This window comes from Gekko japonicus, unplaced genomic scaffold (assembly GCF_001447785.1).
Source record: "Gekko japonicus isolate JY-2015 unplaced genomic scaffold, Gekko_japonicus_V1.1 scaffold3223, whole genome shotgun sequence".
Lineage (NCBI taxonomy): Eukaryota > Metazoa > Chordata > Lepidosauria > Squamata > Gekkonidae > Gekko > Gekko japonicus.
The window spans coordinates 108480-129401 of NW_015163185.1; the positions used below are offsets into that span (position 1 = coordinate 108480).

General features: G+C 39.1%; 1 protein-coding gene across 1 annotated transcript in view; it reads left to right on the forward strand.

Moving 5' to 3' along the window:
- Positions 1-17882, forward strand: part of KLHL7 (kelch like family member 7) — a 25533-nt gene extending 7651 nt beyond the window's left edge. The window contains exons 4-11 of the mRNA XM_015407113.1: positions 692-816; positions 1523-1698; positions 3494-3668; positions 7780-7922; positions 10926-11166; positions 14400-14601; positions 14903-15000; positions 15763-17882. Of these exons, the coding sequence (XP_015262599.1) occupies positions 692-816; positions 1523-1698; positions 3494-3668; positions 7780-7922; positions 10926-11166; positions 14400-14601; positions 14903-15000; positions 15763-16046 (1444 nt within the window). The 3' untranslated portion in view covers positions 16047-17882. The remainder of the gene's footprint in view (positions 1-691; positions 817-1522; positions 1699-3493; positions 3669-7779; positions 7923-10925; positions 11167-14399; positions 14602-14902; positions 15001-15762) is intronic.
- The last annotated feature ends 3040 nt before the right edge of the window (positions 17883-20922 follow it).

Consider the following 20922-nt stretch of genomic DNA (forward strand, 5'->3'; position numbering starts at 1 on the left):
GGGGGGGTTAAGTGTGCCCTCCCTCTCTAAGGAGTGGTGCCCATTTTATCTACTCGCCGAAGCTTTCGAACCGCTGGGGGGACGGCAAGCTGGGGACACAGCGGGTAGCTCACACCAGTGCGGGGCTCGAACTGACAGTAGTCCTGTTCAGCTCAGATGTTTAACCAGAGGATAAATCCCCTGTGCCATTTGAAAAATGACAGACAAAATCACATGTGGCAACAACTTCTGAAAGCACGGTACACTCGTCTGACTAGAGCTCTAGTGGCATATTTACTAAAAGTTCTGATAGTTTCTGCCAGATTTCAGCATTACGCAGAGGCAGAAACTTGGTCTGCCATTTGCCAGCATCCAGTCTCCAACCTAGTCATAATAAGTAAACAGTGCTGTTGAAGAGACCCACCTCCAGTGTCCACCCCCGCACCGCCCCTTTGCCTCTCACCTCCCCCCAGGGGGTGGCACAGTGCACTTGGGAATCACTGGTTTAACTGAACCAGTAATGTGATGAGGTAGTTGGATGCCCCTCTTTTTGTGGCTCTCTGTTATCAGGTGGTTGGTCTTATGTGCCTGTATAGTAAACATAATATATATCTAGTCGGAATGCAGTAGATATAATTTGGTAGAAGTATGTGCATGTTTGTTTCCAGCTGTTATTGAAAGTCTTCAGTTGTGATAATGTTACATTTTTCAGAATTTCTGTAAACAGCAACAATGTCCAGTCATTGCTAGATGCAGCAAATCAGTATCAGATTGAACCTGTGAAAAAAATGTGTGTGGATTTTTTAAAAGAGCAAGTTGATGCTTCAAATTGTCTTGGTAAGGTGCCTTAATTTTATTATAAATACATTATTTGAAGAAGCAATTTACATTTTCCAAGGAAACCACGGCTTGAAATTAATGTTTTTGCCTGTTGTTAGATTGCAGATTCTTCCTAATTAGAGATTTAATGCCAAATTCTTGAAGATTTGGGAACATTTTAATTTCAAGCAGACATATGCAGTGGTATCTTGCTTGTCCTTAAGATAAACAGGGATAAACTGTATTTTTCTCCCCTGCAGATCCTGACTGCCATTTAATGTGTAAATTTCTAGGGCTAAGTGTTTGCTAGCATATTTGGAAGATGAAGTTATCTCTGCTGTGATGGCTGTTGTATCTCAAGAGTTCTATTCATTCCTCAGTATCTCCATTTAAAACAGCCAGGTAAATTTAAAAGGATCGAGTAGAGGTCTTCTGCATGTGATGTGAAAGACCTCTACCTGACAACCTGGAGAGCTGCTGCCAGGTAGAGCAGGCAGTACTGACCTTGATAGATTGGTGGTCTGACTTGGTATAAGACAGGGTTGTGTGTCTATGAAACGGTGAGTTCTGAATGGTTGATTATGGAATTTTGCAAGAAAGAAGTATTTTGGTCTTTCATTATGCCAATTTGTACATGGCTAATAATTTTTGTATATGAAATGTTTTACTTATGTGCACAGACTTAAACATGCTTTATACAATGTGTCATCCCATTTTTCTTTAGGTATAAGTGTATTAGCAGAATGTCTTGACTGCCCAGAATTGAAAGCGACTGCAGATGACTTTATCCATCAGCACTTCACTGAAGTTTACAAGACAGATGAATTTCTTCAGCTGGATGTTAAACGTGTGACACATCTTCTAAACCAAGACACACTGACTGTAAGAGCAGAAGATCAGGTGAGAGGATCCGGTTGTTTATTTATCTAGCATTTAATTTTTTGTTAACACAATAATTAAAGCAAGGTTTTTTGTGCTCTGGAACATCACCACTGCCACCTGGGACAGCTCTGCTCCACTCTCAGCCCATTCTACAGCACCTCTTAAATGATTAACCGTTTACCAGGAACTGCCTACAGGAAATGCTGCCATTTTGATGGACTTTGGGCCTGTAGAGCATGGTGGGGGTGTTTAGGTCTGGCTTGGTTTGTTATTTACCATGTTCTCCAAACCATGTGATTTCCTAGATTGTGAGCCACTTGTGGAACAAGAATATTGTATTTTCAAAAATTGCTGTAAGCCATTTTGAGCTTGTAAGACAGCAGGATATAAATGGAATGATCTGTCTTGACTGGCAGGTGGTGACAAACGTAAGATATATCGCACATAATTTGGAAATGCTCATTTATTTACACTTTGCTTTCAGGTTTAATTGCTTTATACTGTCAGAATTGTACTGGAGAGACTATAATAAAAGGCACGTCGCAGATGTACACAACATATTCCTAAAATCGGCCTTGGAGATCTGGAGAACTTATAAACTAAGTCTTTTGCCGAAAATATCCCAACTTTCCACCTTTCTCAATCAAACGTGGTTCACACCAGGTCAAGAAGAAAACTCTTTTCGGGCATGGAGAGACGCAGGTGTAATAAGACTAGCTGATCTGACAAAGAAAGGAATCCCTCTGACTAAACTCTGACTAAAACAAATTACAAGGGAAAGTCTTCTGGTTCCAATATCTGCAAATACAAGATCTCTTGAATAAGCTTCAGAAAGGAGGGATGTTCTCTAGACCGCTAAACGACTTTGAGCAGATACTTAAACTCAAATGGAGAAATTAAGGGAATGATAGGCAAGCTGTACAGACTCCTGTTAAAGGGTGAAAAAAACAACTACTCTCAAGTCTCAACAGCAATGGCATCTAGACTGCCAGAAGTCCTTCACGGAAGATCAATGGACTTCCATCTGGTCATCACCCAGTAACACTTCTAATATCTTTAGCATCAGGTCTACTTCTTTCAAAATACTAAATAGGTGGTACATGACCCCGGCAGTTCTACATAAGATTAATCCTAATATTTCAAACAAATGTTGGAAAAATTGTGGTGCTATTGCGGACTTTGTGCACTGCTGGTGGTCCTGTCCACTAATAAAAGACTACTGGACGCAGATAATACAACAAATTGCATCAGTAGTTGATATTGTCTTACCCTGCACTTTAGAATCTATTTTTCTGGAGACATGGCGTACAACTGTGAGTAGAAAAAGTTTGGAAACATTAGTATCAACCTTACTCACATTGGCAAAATTAACAATTGCACAAAAATGGAAGCAAAAAAATGTTCCGACAATAACATGCTGGCAGAACAAAATCTGGGAATGCTTTATTTATGGGCGCACCTCTTACAACTCTTCAGCCGTGAAATCGAAAAAATACCAAAAGTGGTTTCAGGCAGTATGGTTTCCTATTATTAGTCATTTAGAAAATAGTGAAACAGTTCCAAAAAACCCGCTATACAAGAAGCTGTTGTTCTTTTAACTGTTTGGTAGTTAGTCTATTCTAATGTTTGACTTTACTGTGATACTGTGGGAGTTATGTAAGAAAAGCTGTTTAATTGAGCCGGTAATTGCTCTTTGTGTCTAATTCTGTTGTATTTATGCTGTTAAAAATTAATAAAAACAAATATTAAAAAAAATTGCTTTATACTCCTGTGTGTGTGTATAATCAGATGTGTTTTTTGCTGCTCTACCCAGGTTTATGATGCTGCAGTCAGATGGCTGAAATACGATGAGCCAAACCGCCAGCCATACATGGTTGACATTCTTGCTAAAGTCAGGTTTCCTTTAATTTCAAAGAATTTCCTCAGTAAAACTGTACAGGCTGAACCACTTATCCAGGACAATCCTGAGTGCCTTAAAATGGTTATCAGTAAGTTTATTTTCTAAGGTGTGCTTTCAACATTCTGCATAATTTCCCTTATTATCTACTGCGAAGTATTTTATCATGTAAATATAGATGAAAATCAAATGTTAATTCTATGTTTTTTGCTGGGAAGTTAAGCTGAAATGAAGCTGATGGGTGGTCCTGAATTTAGAAATTTTGTCTGGTAAATCACAATTGATGTGTAGAACACAGCCCCTTCAATATGCAACCCTCCCCCTCCAGCTTCTATTATGGAGCCGTGTAGGACTGCTGACAAAATACGGAGCTACAGTGTGGAGGAATTGCTTGTTGTTCCTCCCCAGCTGCAAGGCAACTAATGGCCCAATGCTATGTGTGTTTCCTTGACAATGAGTCCTCCTATGTTCAGTGGGATATGCTCAAGTAAGTTTGCATTGGAATGCCACCTAAGGTCCACACTAGATGTAATGTTGTAGTTTCATGGCTGGAACTCTGAACATGTTGCTTCATTCTGAAAAGCAGTGATGGAAGACCCTGGTATGGATCAGTCTAGCACTGTTGTCCTGATCAGTATCTGGCCCCACTGTGACTGTTTTTAGGACCAAAACCTATCTCTAGATTTCCAATCACAGAACGCCTTCATCATGTGTAGCTTAGCCCTAGAGTTAAAACATTTCTTGGGCATTGGCTCCACTAAAGGTAGAGAGACTTACTTCCACACAAAAATCTATAGGTTTCTGCAGCAAGTGACTTCTACTCATGGCTCACTATCTTCCCCCTTCCTTTATGGCTATTGTGCTCAGCAGTTTTTCTGAATCTGATAGGAAGGCAGAAGGCAGCCTGTTGTATACAAGAAGTTGTCACAGCTGGCTTATACATGCTGCTCTTGACCTGCATAGGACCCAGATGCAAGTTCTCCTAGTTCAGTTTTGTGTGGCTGTGTGCTGGCTCATCTGTGTCCTCTGGCTGGGTCAAGATGGAAAAAAATGCTGTGGATCTGAAAGATTTTCCCCATCTATTGCAGAGGAGCAAGAAGAGTTATAATGAGTATAGTGGAAGCTGGATCGCTTCCTTGACACTGGGAACCCCACAAAAAGAGAATAATTTCCCTGCTGTCCCTGTGCCCCTTCTCCTCTGTGACATGCAGGGGAAGGGTGGTATTCCTAATTTTTTACTTTCATATAAGGGGTCACTGGAAGGGAGTAGTGGGCAGGGAAGCTGCAGGTGCGGATCACATATATGGTGTTCATGACAACTGTCTTCATGGACATATGCACATAATATGATAGCAGAGGGAGTTTACCCAGAGGATACCATTATTAATTTGTTACATAACTCCCTCCCCTGGAATTATATATAACTGGAAGAATTAGTGCATCTTTAAAAGTAGCTCAGATATTTAATTTCTCATGTTTAGAACAGAATTAGTAAAAATCTCCATGTCACAGTAGCCTCCGTAATGACATTTCTCTCAGCTATTTAAGAATAGTAAACCTACGCACTACCATCTGTGACTTTAATGCAAACTGAGGCTACAGCTAAAGTGTAAGGAAATTAAAACATACTGGGTAAAAACTTTAGGTGGTTTTCCTCTTTATGGTAAGGAGAATGTTTATATGTGGAGGGAACTGTATTAGTTCCCTCATATGAATGGATTCCCATAAAATGTTAAGTGATGAAATATTAAATACACTTTATGAAGAAACTCAGATTGAATTGTTAAAGGTGTTACCTTATTGAACTAATCTCAAATCAAACCATCTTAGGTCCCATCTGCTGTGGATTGTTGAATGTATTTAGCTCTTAATAAGTCTTATTGGATGTCTAAGTATTTGTTTGACATGGATTTAGTATTTTGATAATCTGAGAGCCTTATTCCATTACAACCAGTTTATGTAACTCTACAGATACTACTAAATACAGTTTATATTTCAACATTTGATATTTTATATATTTTATTAGTACCTTTCTTTGTATTGACTCTTTTTTTAAAAAAAACCCGGAGGGGTACAAACTACAAAGAAAAATATAGGAAGGGGAACTACAACTGTGGATAAAGAAAAAATACCCACACTAACTAAAAACCCAAGAGTGGGAGACCCCCTTTATGTTAAACTTAATATTAGTATTAAAAGAGTTAGTAAAACAATATACTTGTAGAGTTCTTGTTTTCCACATTGTTCTGTATTAGTAAATTAGTTATTATGAGAGAACTTTCTGAGCATCTTCTTTGTTTCAGAGGGCCTTTTATCAGAGTCCTTCTGCCCTTACTTCGGCTTTCTGTCTCTAAAATCATATACAGTTTTCATTGCTCCTGCACCCACTTCTGCAGCAGAGTCCTCATCCGTTCCCGAGGCAGCTGAGTCACTTGACTTAGTTTCTTCCTCTTTAGAGTCTTCCCCCGATCCTAGCTGACATCTCAAGAATTTTTTGACTTTGCAGATGGAGTCTATCTTCTCCCTTCTATCGTTGATTTTAAAGATGACACCTTCAAAAATCGCCCACCTGTACTGTATATAATTTGTTTGAAGAAAAGTAATTAACTCCTTGTAGCTCTTTCTCTTCTGACGGATTTCAAATGGAATGTCTTTTAAAGTCTTGATAATTGTATTCCCAAATTTCAGTGGAGTTGCTGAAGTTGCCTTTAGTATAGCATCTCTGGTCTGTCTTCTTGCAAATCTCACCACAATCTCTCCAGGCAGGCTATTTTTTTAATATAATTGGGGTAAGCCTTATAAGCTGTCTCCATGTCTTTTATTATTTCCTCTGCTGGCAAGGCTGTCACTGGAGCAATAATTTCACCCAGAGTCTTTTTCAAATCTTCTTTTTCTATCTCAGGAACCCCCTGGAACCTGAGAATCATATTAGCCTTTTCCATTTGCAGCTGCAACAAACGATTTTCTTGAAGATTTTGTTTCGTTTCCACTTCACCCACTCTTTTCTTCATCTTCTTGCTTGAGGTGTCCATCTCTGTAACTTTCTCAGCTACCAGCTCCACTTTTTTTTCTGTTTCTGCCAGCTGTCGTTTCTGTGAAGCGAAGTTTTGATTTAGGTCAGTTGCTGGTTAATACCATCGAGCTGATCCATCACTGGCTTGAGCATATCCGCTAATAGCTTCATGACGTCAGCTCCCTCTTCCGGCCTCGGACTCTGAGGCTTCGCTTTAAACTTTCCTCGTGATGCCGCCATTTTTCAACTTTGTTTACACTTTCAAACCGCTTCTCCCAGGCTCGAAGGACTCGTCAATTTGCTATTTGCACTCAAGTAAGTCTTTCAAAATACACACACTGTCTATTTCCTCCCACTCCCCCTTCACTGCGTTTATCTGTCCTTGTGCTTCAGAGGCGTCCCTCTTTGCATTCCGCTTTTCCCACGGGGAGGGGGGGTGCCGTTTATCAAAGTTCGTTTACTTAGAACTCACGTTCATTGTTGGTCACATTCCTGACCTCGCTCACAGAAATCGTTGTTCCGCTCGGTCTCCCCCGCTTGTCCCGGTCGGGTTAGCTTGTGCCCTAAGGCCACTCATCTGCAGGACCGTCAGAGTGGAGGAAAGCCTCGATTCTCCAGCAGCAAGCCATTGAAGAGGCTAACCCTCAAAGCTCTTTGGCCTGGAGCCTTTCACAAAGACTCCGTGGGAGTGCCACTTGAGGTGGCACCCCTCCATGCGGATGGTGTGCTAATCGCCTCCCCAAGCTCTGGGGAGAGCGACTGCCATCGCCAATCCATAGACCGGAAGTCCGTCTTTGTATTGACATTATTGAGGTAATTGTAATTGATTTGTGCTGGTTTTATACTGAATAAACTAACTGACTGACTAACTCTACAGATAATTCTTTGTTTGACTTGTATACCTAACGATATAACAGTGCAGTCCTAAGCAGAATTAAACCCTTCTGAGTCCATTGAAGTCTGTTTAAGATTGCACTGTAAATTCTTCATAAGAGAAACCTAGTTCTGCAAATTAACGAAACATTGTTTTCTGTCAGTTTTTCTGGATTTGACAGAGGTTGTATATAGAGAAAATTTTAAACTAGGTGGAAAATAGGCCTAGACCTTTTTGCTTATCTCCTGGAACTAATGTGAACCCTCTGTATGAAACAGTGAGATAAAATCAGCCAGTGTGTTCTGTTCGATTTAGGTGGAATGAGATACCATCTGCTTTCTCCAGAGGACAGAGAAGAACTAGTGGATGGCACTCGCCCACGAAGAAAAAAGCATGATTACCGCATTGCCTTGTTTGGAGGATCACAGCCACAGTCATGTCGCTATTTTAATCCAAAGGTAATTCTTATATTTCAGAATTTGAGTTCATTGTACTTGGCTTTTTTAATTCACCACCTCCTCCTACTATAGTTTGGGACATTGTTGCATGTGTCATGATTCCTTTGCTCCTTGATCCTTTTAACTTTACAGGAATTTCTGAACTTACCTTGCACCCTTGGGACAATACTGGCTGTAAATCCAAATAAGTAAAACAGCTAAACAAATGGAGATATTTTTGTTAAATGAAAGGGGGTAGTACATTGTAAGCAACAATGCTAATAAGGAATGTCAAGATTACATTAGGAAGCTTTCTGGAATGTGGTGTTATTTTGAGGTTTCTATAGCAACTTCAGTTCTGCTTACATGTACATATGGGTTTTCCTCACTGCTAGGAACAGATGTCTGGTCTTATAATCATGATAAATTAAAATCCAGAGGTAATCAGTATTAAAGGAACAGATTGGGACTGTATGAAAATTCACCATGGAAGGGAGATGGGAGAAGTCAAGCTTCGAAGAAGCACATCCATTGAGCCCAAGCGTGCCCCCTCCAATACTCCTTTTGGTGATGGACTGGCTCCCTGATTGCTGAACAGATCCTTGGCCCAAGGCACTATCTCCTTGATGTGAAGAGGTCAGAGTCCAGTCCTCCTGTGCAAGGGGTTGGGAGTTTTACATTTGGTAGAGACCCATACACACGAGAACACAACCTTCAGGTTCCCAGGATCTCTGCATGTGATCATCTAACATTACTAAATTTACAGAAAGATGTTCATATTTGAGGAAACGTGTAAGGAGAAAATCTTAGTAACTACGTACTTAGTAACTAGGTACTTTCTGATACATGTATAATGTTTGTTCTTCTGTATACTTAGTCTGAAAGCTAATGTTGGCTTCCATGGAATTGTTCTTGACATTTAGTTTTGTTTTATGTATCTCTCTTTTCATAAGTTTTCCCCCAAGAACTTTCCCCCATAATTAGTTAGGTTGGGAAGTTGGGGAAGGGGGGAGTTGTGTGTTATTGTGAAGAGCAAAAATGCTTTATTAGAGTCGCTGTCTGCCAGAATACAGAAAGTACTTTAACTGCACCAAGTGCTTTGTTGTGCCCAGTGGGACTTTTTTTTTTTTTTTGAGAACAGCAGCGAATTCCCCATACTATTTTTCAAACTGTTGCTTAAAATGGATTTACATCTGGTGACTGAACCCCGATATTGTAGAGATGTACACTTGACTGCATGCTCAGATGCCATCCCATTGAAAGCCTTGTGCAGAGAGAGAGAGAGAGACAGCATCCAAATGCATGTTTCAATGCACATATCCCAGTTTCTGATCCAGCAAGTGATTCACAGAAAAATCAACATAACTGTACTGAGACATGTGTTCAAATCTGTTTTTATTCTGTACTTTTCCTTTGCTCTAAGCTGATATTGCTTTTGCTTACCATTTGTAACTACCTGGTTGTCAGTGAGTGCAATGCTGTTGCTTGATGGATTGTGTTCATGTCTCATGCGCTTGCTAGGCTTGCTTAGACAGTTCTGCCATCTGCTGGGAATCCAGCTGGGTAGGTATGTGAAATAACATTTTTCTTCCTCTGCTAATATTGCTGCAGGTATTTTTGGCAGCACCGTTTGTAGTTTATTAGTCCTAACCATGGTAGGTAGATTATATATAATTTGTGGCATAGAGGATGAGCTCTTGGTTGTCATGACAACAAGCTTTTGCCAGTTCTTCTTTACCTAATTATAGTTGTTAAGGGCTGCTATCTTCTTCCTTTCTATTATTCCTCCTCCTCTTTTCAGTCTACAATGCATTCTTTTTTGACCATTTTTCTGTTCCCATTTTTAAAAAATCAATTTAATTTCTGAAAGGATAGATCATGTTTGTGGTAAAATGGAGGGAAATTGAGTCTCTCAACTGGGCTCGTGTCACCTATCCCCATTAATTGTTTATATATTTTATTTTTATCTCACTTCTTAGACAAAACTTGCATTCCCAAAGTGGCTTGCATCAATTAAAATTCAAAGCGTAAACCTGGTGCGAAACACTATACACCTAAGAAAAAGCCCTGCCCTTGAACTTACAAACTCAAAGACCACCAGCCCTGCCCTTGAGCCTACAGACTCAAAGACATGATGCACAAGGGAATGAAAGAGGTAGAGGAGAAAGATCAGTGATCTTTGGTGGTCCGACCAGCAGCAGAGACAAGAGCGTCTTGCTCCTGGCTACTACATGCATAAAATTTAAGCTAGCCTTGAATCTAGAGTAATAAAACTAATAGCTGCTAACAGCACCATGAAATAATTTTTTAATTTTTTCATTATATAAGACATTCACCAGCATGATAACATCCGTAACTAGAACCAGGTTCAACTTAGGGCTTGGGTTTGGGGGAAGCTGATCTAAAATTTCAGCACAAAGTCTAACCTATTAAAGTCTCTTGCCCTTCAAGCAGAAAACCAGCACACAAGCCAAAGGTGTAATCTTTCAGTTTAAGTACTCCATTGTTAAAGAAGACATTACCTTACTAAATCATATTTTTATTTAATGATTGCAACTCACACCTATGACGATAACCAGCATCACTGTTTGTATTCTTAATAGCTGCCAAATTACCTTGGGAGCACCGCAAAAAGGTAGTTAACCCAAGAAATGAATGCAAAATAGGTAATTGCAAGATGGATCTTGCCCCAGCCAGAACAGTAGACCACTACCTAGGCCAGTCTTAAACAAAGTAGATTTGACAATATCTGTGGTATGTTTTGTTTTATTCCAAGGTAGCCCACTTTGCAGCAGATCCACCCAGAGACCCTTGCTGCAGTTAGTTCACTTTGTCTCGAAATATCCAGTCTGTTCAAAACCAGCCCATAGTTATCAAAAGGGAGCTTACACTGTCTAGTGGGCTTTCATTAACTGTATCAAGCCACTCCCAAGTTTTTAATAGGAATGTGTAAATGGACTGTCAGAATCTTTGTAAAGAGTTTCAAAGTCTGTGCCTAAAGTTCCTTTTCCCTCCCTCATACAGGATTACAGCTGGACAGACATCCGGTGTCCCTTTGAAAAGCGGAGGGATGCAGCTTGTGTCTTTTGGGACAATGTCGTTTATATTTTGGGTGGTTCCCAGCTTTTTCCTATAAAACGAATGGACTGCTACAACGTTGTGAAAGATAGCTGGTATTCCAAACTGGGGCCTCCAACACCTCGTGATAGCCTTGCAGCATGTGCAGCAGAGGGTAAAATTTATACATCTGGTGGTTCAGAAGTAGGTAAGGCACTCTCATGGCTCTGGTAGCGCAGCCTTCCAGTTGGCAGCCCCATGCAACTTCTAATGTTACTTGGTATTGAATATTATTTTATTTAAATAAATGGCACTAAATGGATTGGAAGTCTTCTGATTTGTTATCAGTGTGGATTTTAAGGACCCGTTGCAAAAGATGCACACGGATATAATTTGGATACGTTTGTGATTATGTGTAGAGAATCAAATCTATGTTCTGGCCTCTTTATAGAACTGCTGTGTTGCTTGATTTAATAGACTAGAGGTAAAACCATGCTGACTTATGTAGGATTGCATAAGTGCTGTGGCAGATATTATAGTATTAAATACTTTGGATTTAACTTACTGGACATGCCACTAACCTGTCAATAAAACTGCTGTCTAGGTCAGTGTTTTAACTGTGCCCCCCCACACACACACACACACAACTGATAATTCTATAATGCAGTCAGATTCATTCGATTGCTGGGGGCAGACCAACTTTTATCAGCGGTATAAACATAGAAGTCCGTCCTCAAACCATGATTAGTGTCAACACTAATCTTAGCTTGAATTTACACATCTCAGCCAGCACAGTCTCAAATGCAGAAAGCATACAGCCAAATTTATTAAACCGGTTATTAGCCCATGGTTTTGGAATCCAAAATCTTTTTTTTTTTTAATACTTGCCCAAATGGGACAAGTTTATTAGTTTTTGAGAATTACACCAAACAAAACAGAAAGAGCAATACCTTTTTAAAATGTCTAAACATTGTCTCGCTCACAACATCTTTAGATACATAGTTCCTTTTTCCTCCTTGTTTAACTTCCACAACAAATATCATTAATCAAAATTCTATTCCCAATATATAGTTCATTTTTCTATATCCTATCTGCTATATTTCATTTTATCTATGCCAGCCTATTATTAATCAGTTTTATAATCATAAAAATAGAAAGGGAAAGAAACAGGTGTTTCAGCAGTTTAACAGTTCTAATTTGGTCACATATTTCTTGTATAACAATAGTTTGGTCCCTTTAAGATATTCCTTCACCTTTTTAGCTTTCAAAATCCCATATAGTTGCAAACTTAAACATAGTATTTTATATTTCTCTTAGCTTTACAGTCCCAATATATTTTCACCTTACTCTATGTAACTCCATCTTTTCTCTCACAATAGTAAATCATTACATCTTCTCTAGGTTATCAGCCCATTACTATTTTTTCCCCTACAAAGCCCACTCTAAAAATCTTCAGTTAGAACATTACAGATATCCCAAACCTGTTTCAAATAGACCAGCCATTACTTTTAACTTTCACTAATCAATTGGAACAATAAAAATAGTCAATATTTATAACTACAGATTATATTCTTAGTCAATCATTTTGCAAGTGTCAGTATAGGTTCAAAGAAGAAGAAAGAATAAAGATATAGTATGTAGACATGTATTTCTTAACATTTAAGGTTCCCCTTTAAAGAAAACTTTAAATCCCCCTCCCTCCCTCTCTCTGAAGAAGTGGGCATGCACACAGAAGTTTATACCTGGATTAAAACTTTGTTGGTCTTAAAGGTGCCACAGGACTCCCAAGTTTGTTCTCTCTCCGGGTGGGTGCTCTCTCTCAGAGGGGGGAGGAGACCTCAGCCAGTGGAGTGAAGGGAGGCTTGGCTTTGTATCTCTCCCCTTGGTGTGAAGGGAGAAGGGAGAAAGATGCAGTGGCAGCAGCCCAGGGGAAGGAAGCAGGAGAGAGCCAGTTGCTTGTGGGCCAGATAGGAGCCCCACAGGGGCCGATTCCAGCCTGCAGACCATATATTTGACATCCCTGCATAAAGAGTTGGTGTCTGCTTTAAAGATAAAAGGGATTCAGAACAAAGTCCAGGTGATCTGGGCATCGGCTCTACCAGTTCAATCATGGAATGGATTTCATTGTCCAACAGAGTGGCCAGTATGCAGACAATCCCAGTCTTTCTTAAGCAGAAGTACTTCCAGCCTTTAAGGCTGCAGTCTTATGCCTACTTAGGAGTTAGTCCCTTTGAATTCTGTGGGGTTGAAAATAAATATGTTACTATCTTCAAAATAAATATGTTACAATTGGCATCCAGTTGTGAGAAGTGAAGGCAGCCAACTTTGAAAGCAAGTGTGCCTCATTGTGTATTCCTACTCAAGACATCCAGATCAATGTTTAAAAATATTTTAAAATGAAAGATGTAATATCTGTATTTTCATGTAGAATGTTTCTCTGTCCCTCTGGCTAAGTCTATGGTGGATGATCTTTTATTAGAAGAAACCAAATGATTTTAACCCCATGTAGAGGCTTCCTTGGAGAAGATCTGCAAAACTTACTGAAAGGTCCCTAAAGATAACAGTATCTTCTCAAAAGTTTCAAAGGTCAAAAATGTTTTCTAAGCAGATTTGGCTTTGTTGTAAGCAGTCATTAAGAAGTCTTTCTTACTACTGCCAACAGTATAATGCTGGTTATTGAAATCTAAGGTGGTCACAATCTCCACTTTTATGTGAGGCTTCTCCATAATCTGTTCTCCATAATCTGTTCTCCAAAAACAGGATGATTCTGGCCAACTACATGTTTATTTCATTATAGCCAGAGCCAGTTCTCTTTTTAGGAGGTATTGCCATAGAAGTCTTCTGTAAAGCAGCTACATGATGCATGACTTCAGCTTTCATCAAGCATTATCCTGTAGACATGAAAGGAGGCTGCTGTAGAGAGCAGTATCTGGGAGGCGGCATGGGTGCCTGTGAGATCAATCTGAAGCTGGTCAACTCAGTTATTCAGTTATATGCAGTTTTTCAGTTATATGCAGTGGGGTTTACTCACAGGAAAGTGTTCTTAGGATTGTACTGTATGTCACTCGCCCTCCTCCAACACATCCCAAATAGAAAGAGGAGGCAGGGATTTATATTTTTAAAACGGTAAAATGAGCCAACCCCTCTGATACATTTAATAATAATTTAAAGTTCAGGAATCGACTATCACCATAATGTATAACTGAGACATTAAGACTTTAGGAGTGATTGTGGCTGCATGTTATACGAGGAAATATGCTTTGGCGTTTTGCAGCATAAAACATTCTTAGTTGATGTGTATAACTGCTTTGTGAAATACTCGTAATAGTTACGGACAGCTGAATGTAGCAGGATAAGACACACAGTGCAGTAGTGGTTTACTGTTTAAGATATATCTTTAAAAGTGTATCTAAATGAAATAACTTCTCTTTCTGTTTAAAGGAAATTCTGCTTTATATTTGTTTGAATGCTATGATACAAGAACAGAAAGCTGGCATACAAAGCCCAGCATGCTGACTCAACGGTGCAGTCATGGGATGGTAGAGGCAAATGGTCTGATTTATGTATGTGGAGGAAGTCTAGGAAACAATGTTTCTGGAAGAGTCTTGAATTCATGTGAAGTTTATGATCCAGCAACAGAAACGTATGTACAGATTTTATTATTCCATCAGTAATGTCTCATGCATTTATCTGCCATCACCGGTCTTTCAGTACAATCCTGTGCAGAGTTATTCCAGTAAGGCCACTGAAATCAATGGGCCTAGACTAGAGTAACTCTGCATAGGATTGCTATATACTGTTTGCGTGTGTTAGTCATCTTAACCTTTCCTTTTAAAAAAGAAAGGGGAGGAATAAGTAAGCACTTTCCTCTACACACTTAATTACTCTAAAAATAAACCTGTGCTAACCAACTGAGTGAACTACTTGTGTTTTAATCATTTCAGGTGGACAGAGCTCTGTCCGATGCTTGAAGCTCGAAAGAATCATGGACTGGTATTTGTGAAAGACAGAATATTTGCTGTGGGGGGGCAAAATGGCTTAGGTATGTGTTAAATCTTGTTTCCTGGTTGTAAGACCTGTTATGCCTAGGATAACTTGCCAGCAGTTTAGCCCATACAGCAAAGCTGGTGGTGGGAGTATGACTGTTTCTTCAGGCACACCTGAAGAAGCTGATGCAAATGGTTGGGCTGCCAGCTTCATGGTAGAATGAGTTGTCTGCCTATATATGTTGGGGAAAAGTTTTTCAGATATAAGATTCCAGTGACATCAGAACAATTAAGGTGTACGGTTTGCTATTGAAATAAACATGTACCAAACACAGCTGATAGTGCACATACCCTTACCCTTGTTTTCCATAATAAAGTAAACTTGAATAACATTAACAATCAATTAACACAAATTTATGAGATACCCTGATTACAGTTTTTGGAATTCAAAAATAGAATTCATTTACCTTAATTTGCATAATTTAAAAGAGTGAAAAATTCAAAAAACAAAACGAAGGCAATTTTTTTAAAAAAATTGAATAAACAACCACACATGGTTGCCCTTTCAAGCTTCTCCACGGCCATCTATATATCATCTGATGCCCCCTCCCCTGAAGTACATGCAAATCAGTAGTTAAAAGCAGAATTCTTCATATGGTTGAAAATGTAAATACACCTATATTTCTGTTCACAGCTTGTAACTTAATTCACCACCACGAAGAGTGTTATTTTCTGTCAGATACATGTGGGGAAACTTTCAACTGTGATAAAGTTTAAGAATCTCTGTTAATACTTATTTGAGTTTTGTGTTTTTTTAGGTGGCCTGGACAATGTAGAGTATTACGACATTAAAATGAATGAGTGGAAGATGGTGTCTCCCATGCCATGGAAAGGTGTAACAGTGAAATGTGCTGCTGTGGGTTCAATCGTCTATGTCTTAGCTGGATTTCAGGGTGTAGGTCGATTAGGACACATCCTTGAATATAACACTGAAACGGATAAGTGGATAGCTAACTCCAAAGTCCGTGCTTTCCCAGTGACCAGCTGTTTAATCTGTGTAGTTGATACTTGTGGAGCAAATGAGGAGACATTAGAAACATGAAGACTTTGATGAACTTGTAAGGTACTTTTGGATGACTGATTTGCCACCCATGATGCTTTTGCATTTTTAGTTATGTCTTGTCAGAGTGAATACTGCGGAAAAGCCGAGATACCATTTTATCGCCGTTATGTATATAATGTGAAGGTGCTTGAGCAAGTTTTATTTTTCCATTTTCTATCTGAAGACTGGAAGTATTTTTGCCAATCTAGAATGAAGACACATTAAAACAGCCTTTTAAAGATGCATTTCTGCTGAGTTGCCAAAAAAACAAACCCAGCCCTGCCTAAATATATTGGCAAATATTTGAAGAAATCTTCCTTCTTATTGTTTTAACCTTTATTGTTCACAGTTAAACTGGTGAGATTATTCACATAGCAGAGGTGGGTGAAACAAAATGTTTCTGCTGTGAAGTTGCCCAAAATTGCTGTTCTTCAGAAAAAAGTGCTGTATTACTGCTATGCAGCTTCGTCACAAGATGAGAGGTATGCATCCCAGTATCCAACTGAAAAAGCTGTTGAACAAAATACTTTAACTACGTACAGGGTTTGTGACTGTACTGAGCTGGCTCAGATAACTAAATGGGATATACTCCTTTTTAGTGCTTTATCACACAATTGGAATCATACCTAGCAACAGGAAGATAGTTTTCTTCCCAGACATTCCCATACTGACACCAGGATGCCAGTTATGTAAACGATATACTCCATGTGTTTCTACCATCTCATGTCAATTATGTGCATAATAGAAGTTTGCCATTAAATGCATGTGGTAGAGGGTTGTATGCTTCCCTGCTCCCCACCCCATGAACACCTTTTCTCTAAAATAAGCGTTGAACCAATGAGACCACACAGTGCACTTCCCTACCACTTCCTCATGGGGGGGTATTATTTCCATTTGGAAAACCAAAAGAGGGTGGGGGATCTGCTTCTCAGTTCCTAGATGCAGTAGAAGACAGATGGCATTTATATATGAGAACACAAATGTGCAGTTGGGGTACAGGCTAAACCTGTCCCTGTCAACCCCAGTTTCTGGGAGGGGTTAATTGTCCCAACATCATTATTATTAATTGCAGTCCATCACTTTTTTCTTGCAGAAAGCTAATGTGGATCAAGCCTACCTCATCTGCATAGCCCTGTTCTGGTTTAGTTTCTTGGCTATAACAGAGTATATAAAAATGGAATCCAGGAAGTAGCTTGTATTTACATGTCCATTATTTACAATTCCTTGTTTGCCTTGGTGTGGATCAAAATTCATTCACATTCCTTATATGCCTGCTGTACTGTGGCACCTGCAATTTTCAGAAACCCTGGACAATGATGTGGACAGTAAAAAGTATATAAGCTTGCATGTGAGGAGGTAGATAACTTTTCCCATGTATAAAAAATGTTTGAGGGCATAAAATATTGCTCAATCCATCAAATTTTTTTCTTCAGATTTGTAATCCACTAGGAGTTCAAGACATCCCTCACACGTCTTTCTTTGTTAAAACAGTTTATGATGTTTAAAATTTGCTTCTATGTACTTCTTACTACTGTCTTTTAGAAATCCTGTAATTAGTAGTTTAAATCTACTAAACAATTATGTATGTATCTGCATAGAGGCACAGAAGTCCTACCTTTTAAGGACTGTTCTTAATTTGATAGTGTGGGATTATTAAACCAATTCTGAAGCACATTTTTCTAGTTGAATAATTTACCAAGAGTGGAATAACTAGAAAATCAACATGAAGAAATGTGAAGCTCATCTTTTTGTATGCCCGTGCAAATAGTAAAAGGATTTCTAGTTTCAATCTTCCTTTAAAAGGTTAAGCCACATTACAGGTGGGATTCAATTTTTAGACCCTTTTCATCTTTAATTAATGTAAACATGTGCAATCTAGTATGAAAGATTTTTCATTATTTTCCTTGGTTCAACATTTCTCCATGTTACATATCTAGCTAATATGTAAAATCACGGTTTATTGTTCTTAGTAGCTAATATGTAAAATCACGGTTTATTGTTGATTCTTAGAATATGAAAACTACTGTGCAAAAAGTTTTCTTGGACTGTTTTGTGTATTGAAAAATGTATGGATCATTCTGAATACTTTTGTTCAGTATTAGCAGACTTTCTGGAAGTGAAGCAAATACCTCAGTGAGGCTTGTGGGTCAGTAAACTTTTGATTAAATGTTTGTTTTTCTTATGCTTGTTGTTGAGTATTCATTTAATATTCCAAAAAGCAATGTAAAAGATATGCTCTAGGTTCTAGTTCTTGGATCATATGCAGTGCAGAGTGCTGGGGTGGCAAAATGTTTGTGTGGGCTCTGGACTCAGCTAATTGTGCTTTCTTTCTTGCCATCTGTAGTATTACACATGCATATGGAGTGACAGCCTACTGATATCCTTTGACTGTGACAAGAGGTCCTTCAGCCTGAGCGGCTCCATAGCTGAAGTGGCAAAAGTATTACCATAAGCTCAAGGTTGCTTAACGTGCATGAGTTAATTCTAAATGTGCTAAGCACCATCCTAAGGGAGCAGAGATTCTAATTCATAGTATTATGGCTCAGTTCAGACAAACATAAGTGTGACAGTGCAATCCTAAACAGAGTTATTCCAGTCTAAGCCTATTGGGTATTGTAGTAAAGTTCTTTTTCATGAAGGCTCATCTGTGCTGCCTGCTCATATTATCATGTGGCTTATAAAAATATTACTTCAGCAGCATGGTCATGAAAGCTTTCTGGACATGCCTTCAAAATAATTAAAGAGCCAGGTGTGTGTGTGAAGCAAGTTAAGCCAAATGTTGAATATGTTCTTGCCTTTAACCTGTTGTGCTTTCACTATTAGAGGATACCTTTCTGTCAGTCTACCTCTCCAGGGGGAAGAAAACTAGGTGGAGACAAGATGCTGTATTAAAATATTTTTAACATCCCTAGAATTTTATTTATACACACATGCTTCATTTAGTGGCTGTTGGTATAGAAAGCTAGAGTTCTTTTTTTAAAAAAAGGTAGTTGGGCAGCTGCATGTGGGAAGGAGGAAGACATAAGAGAATAAAATAGATGGCATTCTATATGAATCTGACTTGTTTTGGAAGGGAATATTATTAGTATTTCTGTTCATGCAAGAACAAGGGAGCCTCTTGATCCCTGAGAACTTGGGAGTCGTAGGACTTGGATGAATCTGCCAAATGGGATAGGACTGCAAGGAAAAGGGGAACCAGGCAAGTAGAAAAGCTGATATAATGTTGATAAACAAGAGATTATAAGAAAAGAAATAGCAGTGCTTCCTCTTCTGAATTTACTCAAATAGCAACATTTAAAGCATGAGGAAAGATGGAGGCACTTATTGAAATCCCCAAGCCTCCCCTCAAGATTTAGCTCTTGGCAGTCCTCCTAATTCATACTTCTATCTCTGTTCCCACAAAATGCTGTACAGATTGTAGATAACATATTTCCATTATAGAATGACTGAAGAGTTGTGCAGGGTTTTGGTAATGGTAGTGAGCTTACATTCCAATGCATAATGTTTTGACCAAGTGTGTAGCTCTGTTGGTCTGCAGTAGAAGAGCAAGACTTAAGTCCAATAGCAACTTAAAGACCCAAAAGATTTCCACAGTATAAGTGTGGCATCCTGCTTATTGGGGAGACTGTTTCTCCTTTAAAACACACTCTGTGTACATGAACTTAGTCGATTTTTGCTGCCACCAGGAATTAAAAATTCCAACTCTCTATTTTGGTAGAATGAACCAGGGTCTGGGTGCTTCAGAGGACTTTGTGGCCCTGAGGAAGGATTATTCTGATTGCTGGGATAAGTTTAAACAAATATTGATTTATTTATAAAAGAACAAAATAGGTTTCTGGGTGTGTTTGAACTGTTTTTGAAGAAAGAAAATATAACTGACAAAGCTTGGTGTCTCACACAGTCTCTCATACACCAAAATGAAACTCTGACAGGCTTATCTCTCTCTCTCATATATATATATAGCCACACAGGCTGAACTTTCTCATAGCCACACCAGCTAAACTAAGCTCCAACTGCTTCCTCTGTCACACAGACTCACACACATGAACACCAAATCACTTCATAGACATCTCTCCTCCCACACTCTCAGTCATCAGCCAATCACATCACACTTGTCTCCCTCTTTACTGCAGTCAAACTTAATATTTAAAGAAACACAAACACCAAAAATGGAATCATTACAACAAGCTTTTGGGAGTCAAAGCTCTGTTTTAACAAAGGAAGCTTGGACTCTTGAAAGCTTTATACCTTGGAAATCTGGTGGGTCTTTAAGGTGCTACTGGACTTGGATATGGTTAGTACTTTTAGAAACGGCCCAGCATCACACTAGAAACAAAGGATTCAAATATATACATTTGCTTAGAAAAGCAGTTTTGATACTTGGAGACAGGTTTATAAAGATGTTTACACAAAGATCATGCTCTGTTGACAGTAGCTGTCATGAGCAGGACTATGGAGAGGTGGCATAAAAGTTTCCCAAATAACTGCACTCAAATGAGAAAACAAAGTATTTGCTATTGCCAGAGGACATGAACATGCACACATACAGCAGTCTCAATGCTAAAGCCTTTTTTATCTCACTGCGCTGGGGCTAGTGGGGGGAGTGTCCAGACAGGAAAATATCCTGTTCCAGCCACTGGGCTCACTAAACAGAGAAGGGAGTATGAGCTGAGATGCAGGGTGGATGGAACACAGCACTGATGTACAATGGGTTAGTCCTCTCACCCTGGAACACTTTTTGTCAGTGGCATCTCTGCCACAGTCTGCCTCCTCACCATGCTCACCTTATTCAGGGCTGCAACCTCTTGTCGTGCTTTGCCTTTAATTCAAGAAGGGTGCTTTCAGGAATATGTCCATTATTGTTCTCCTGTTCTGG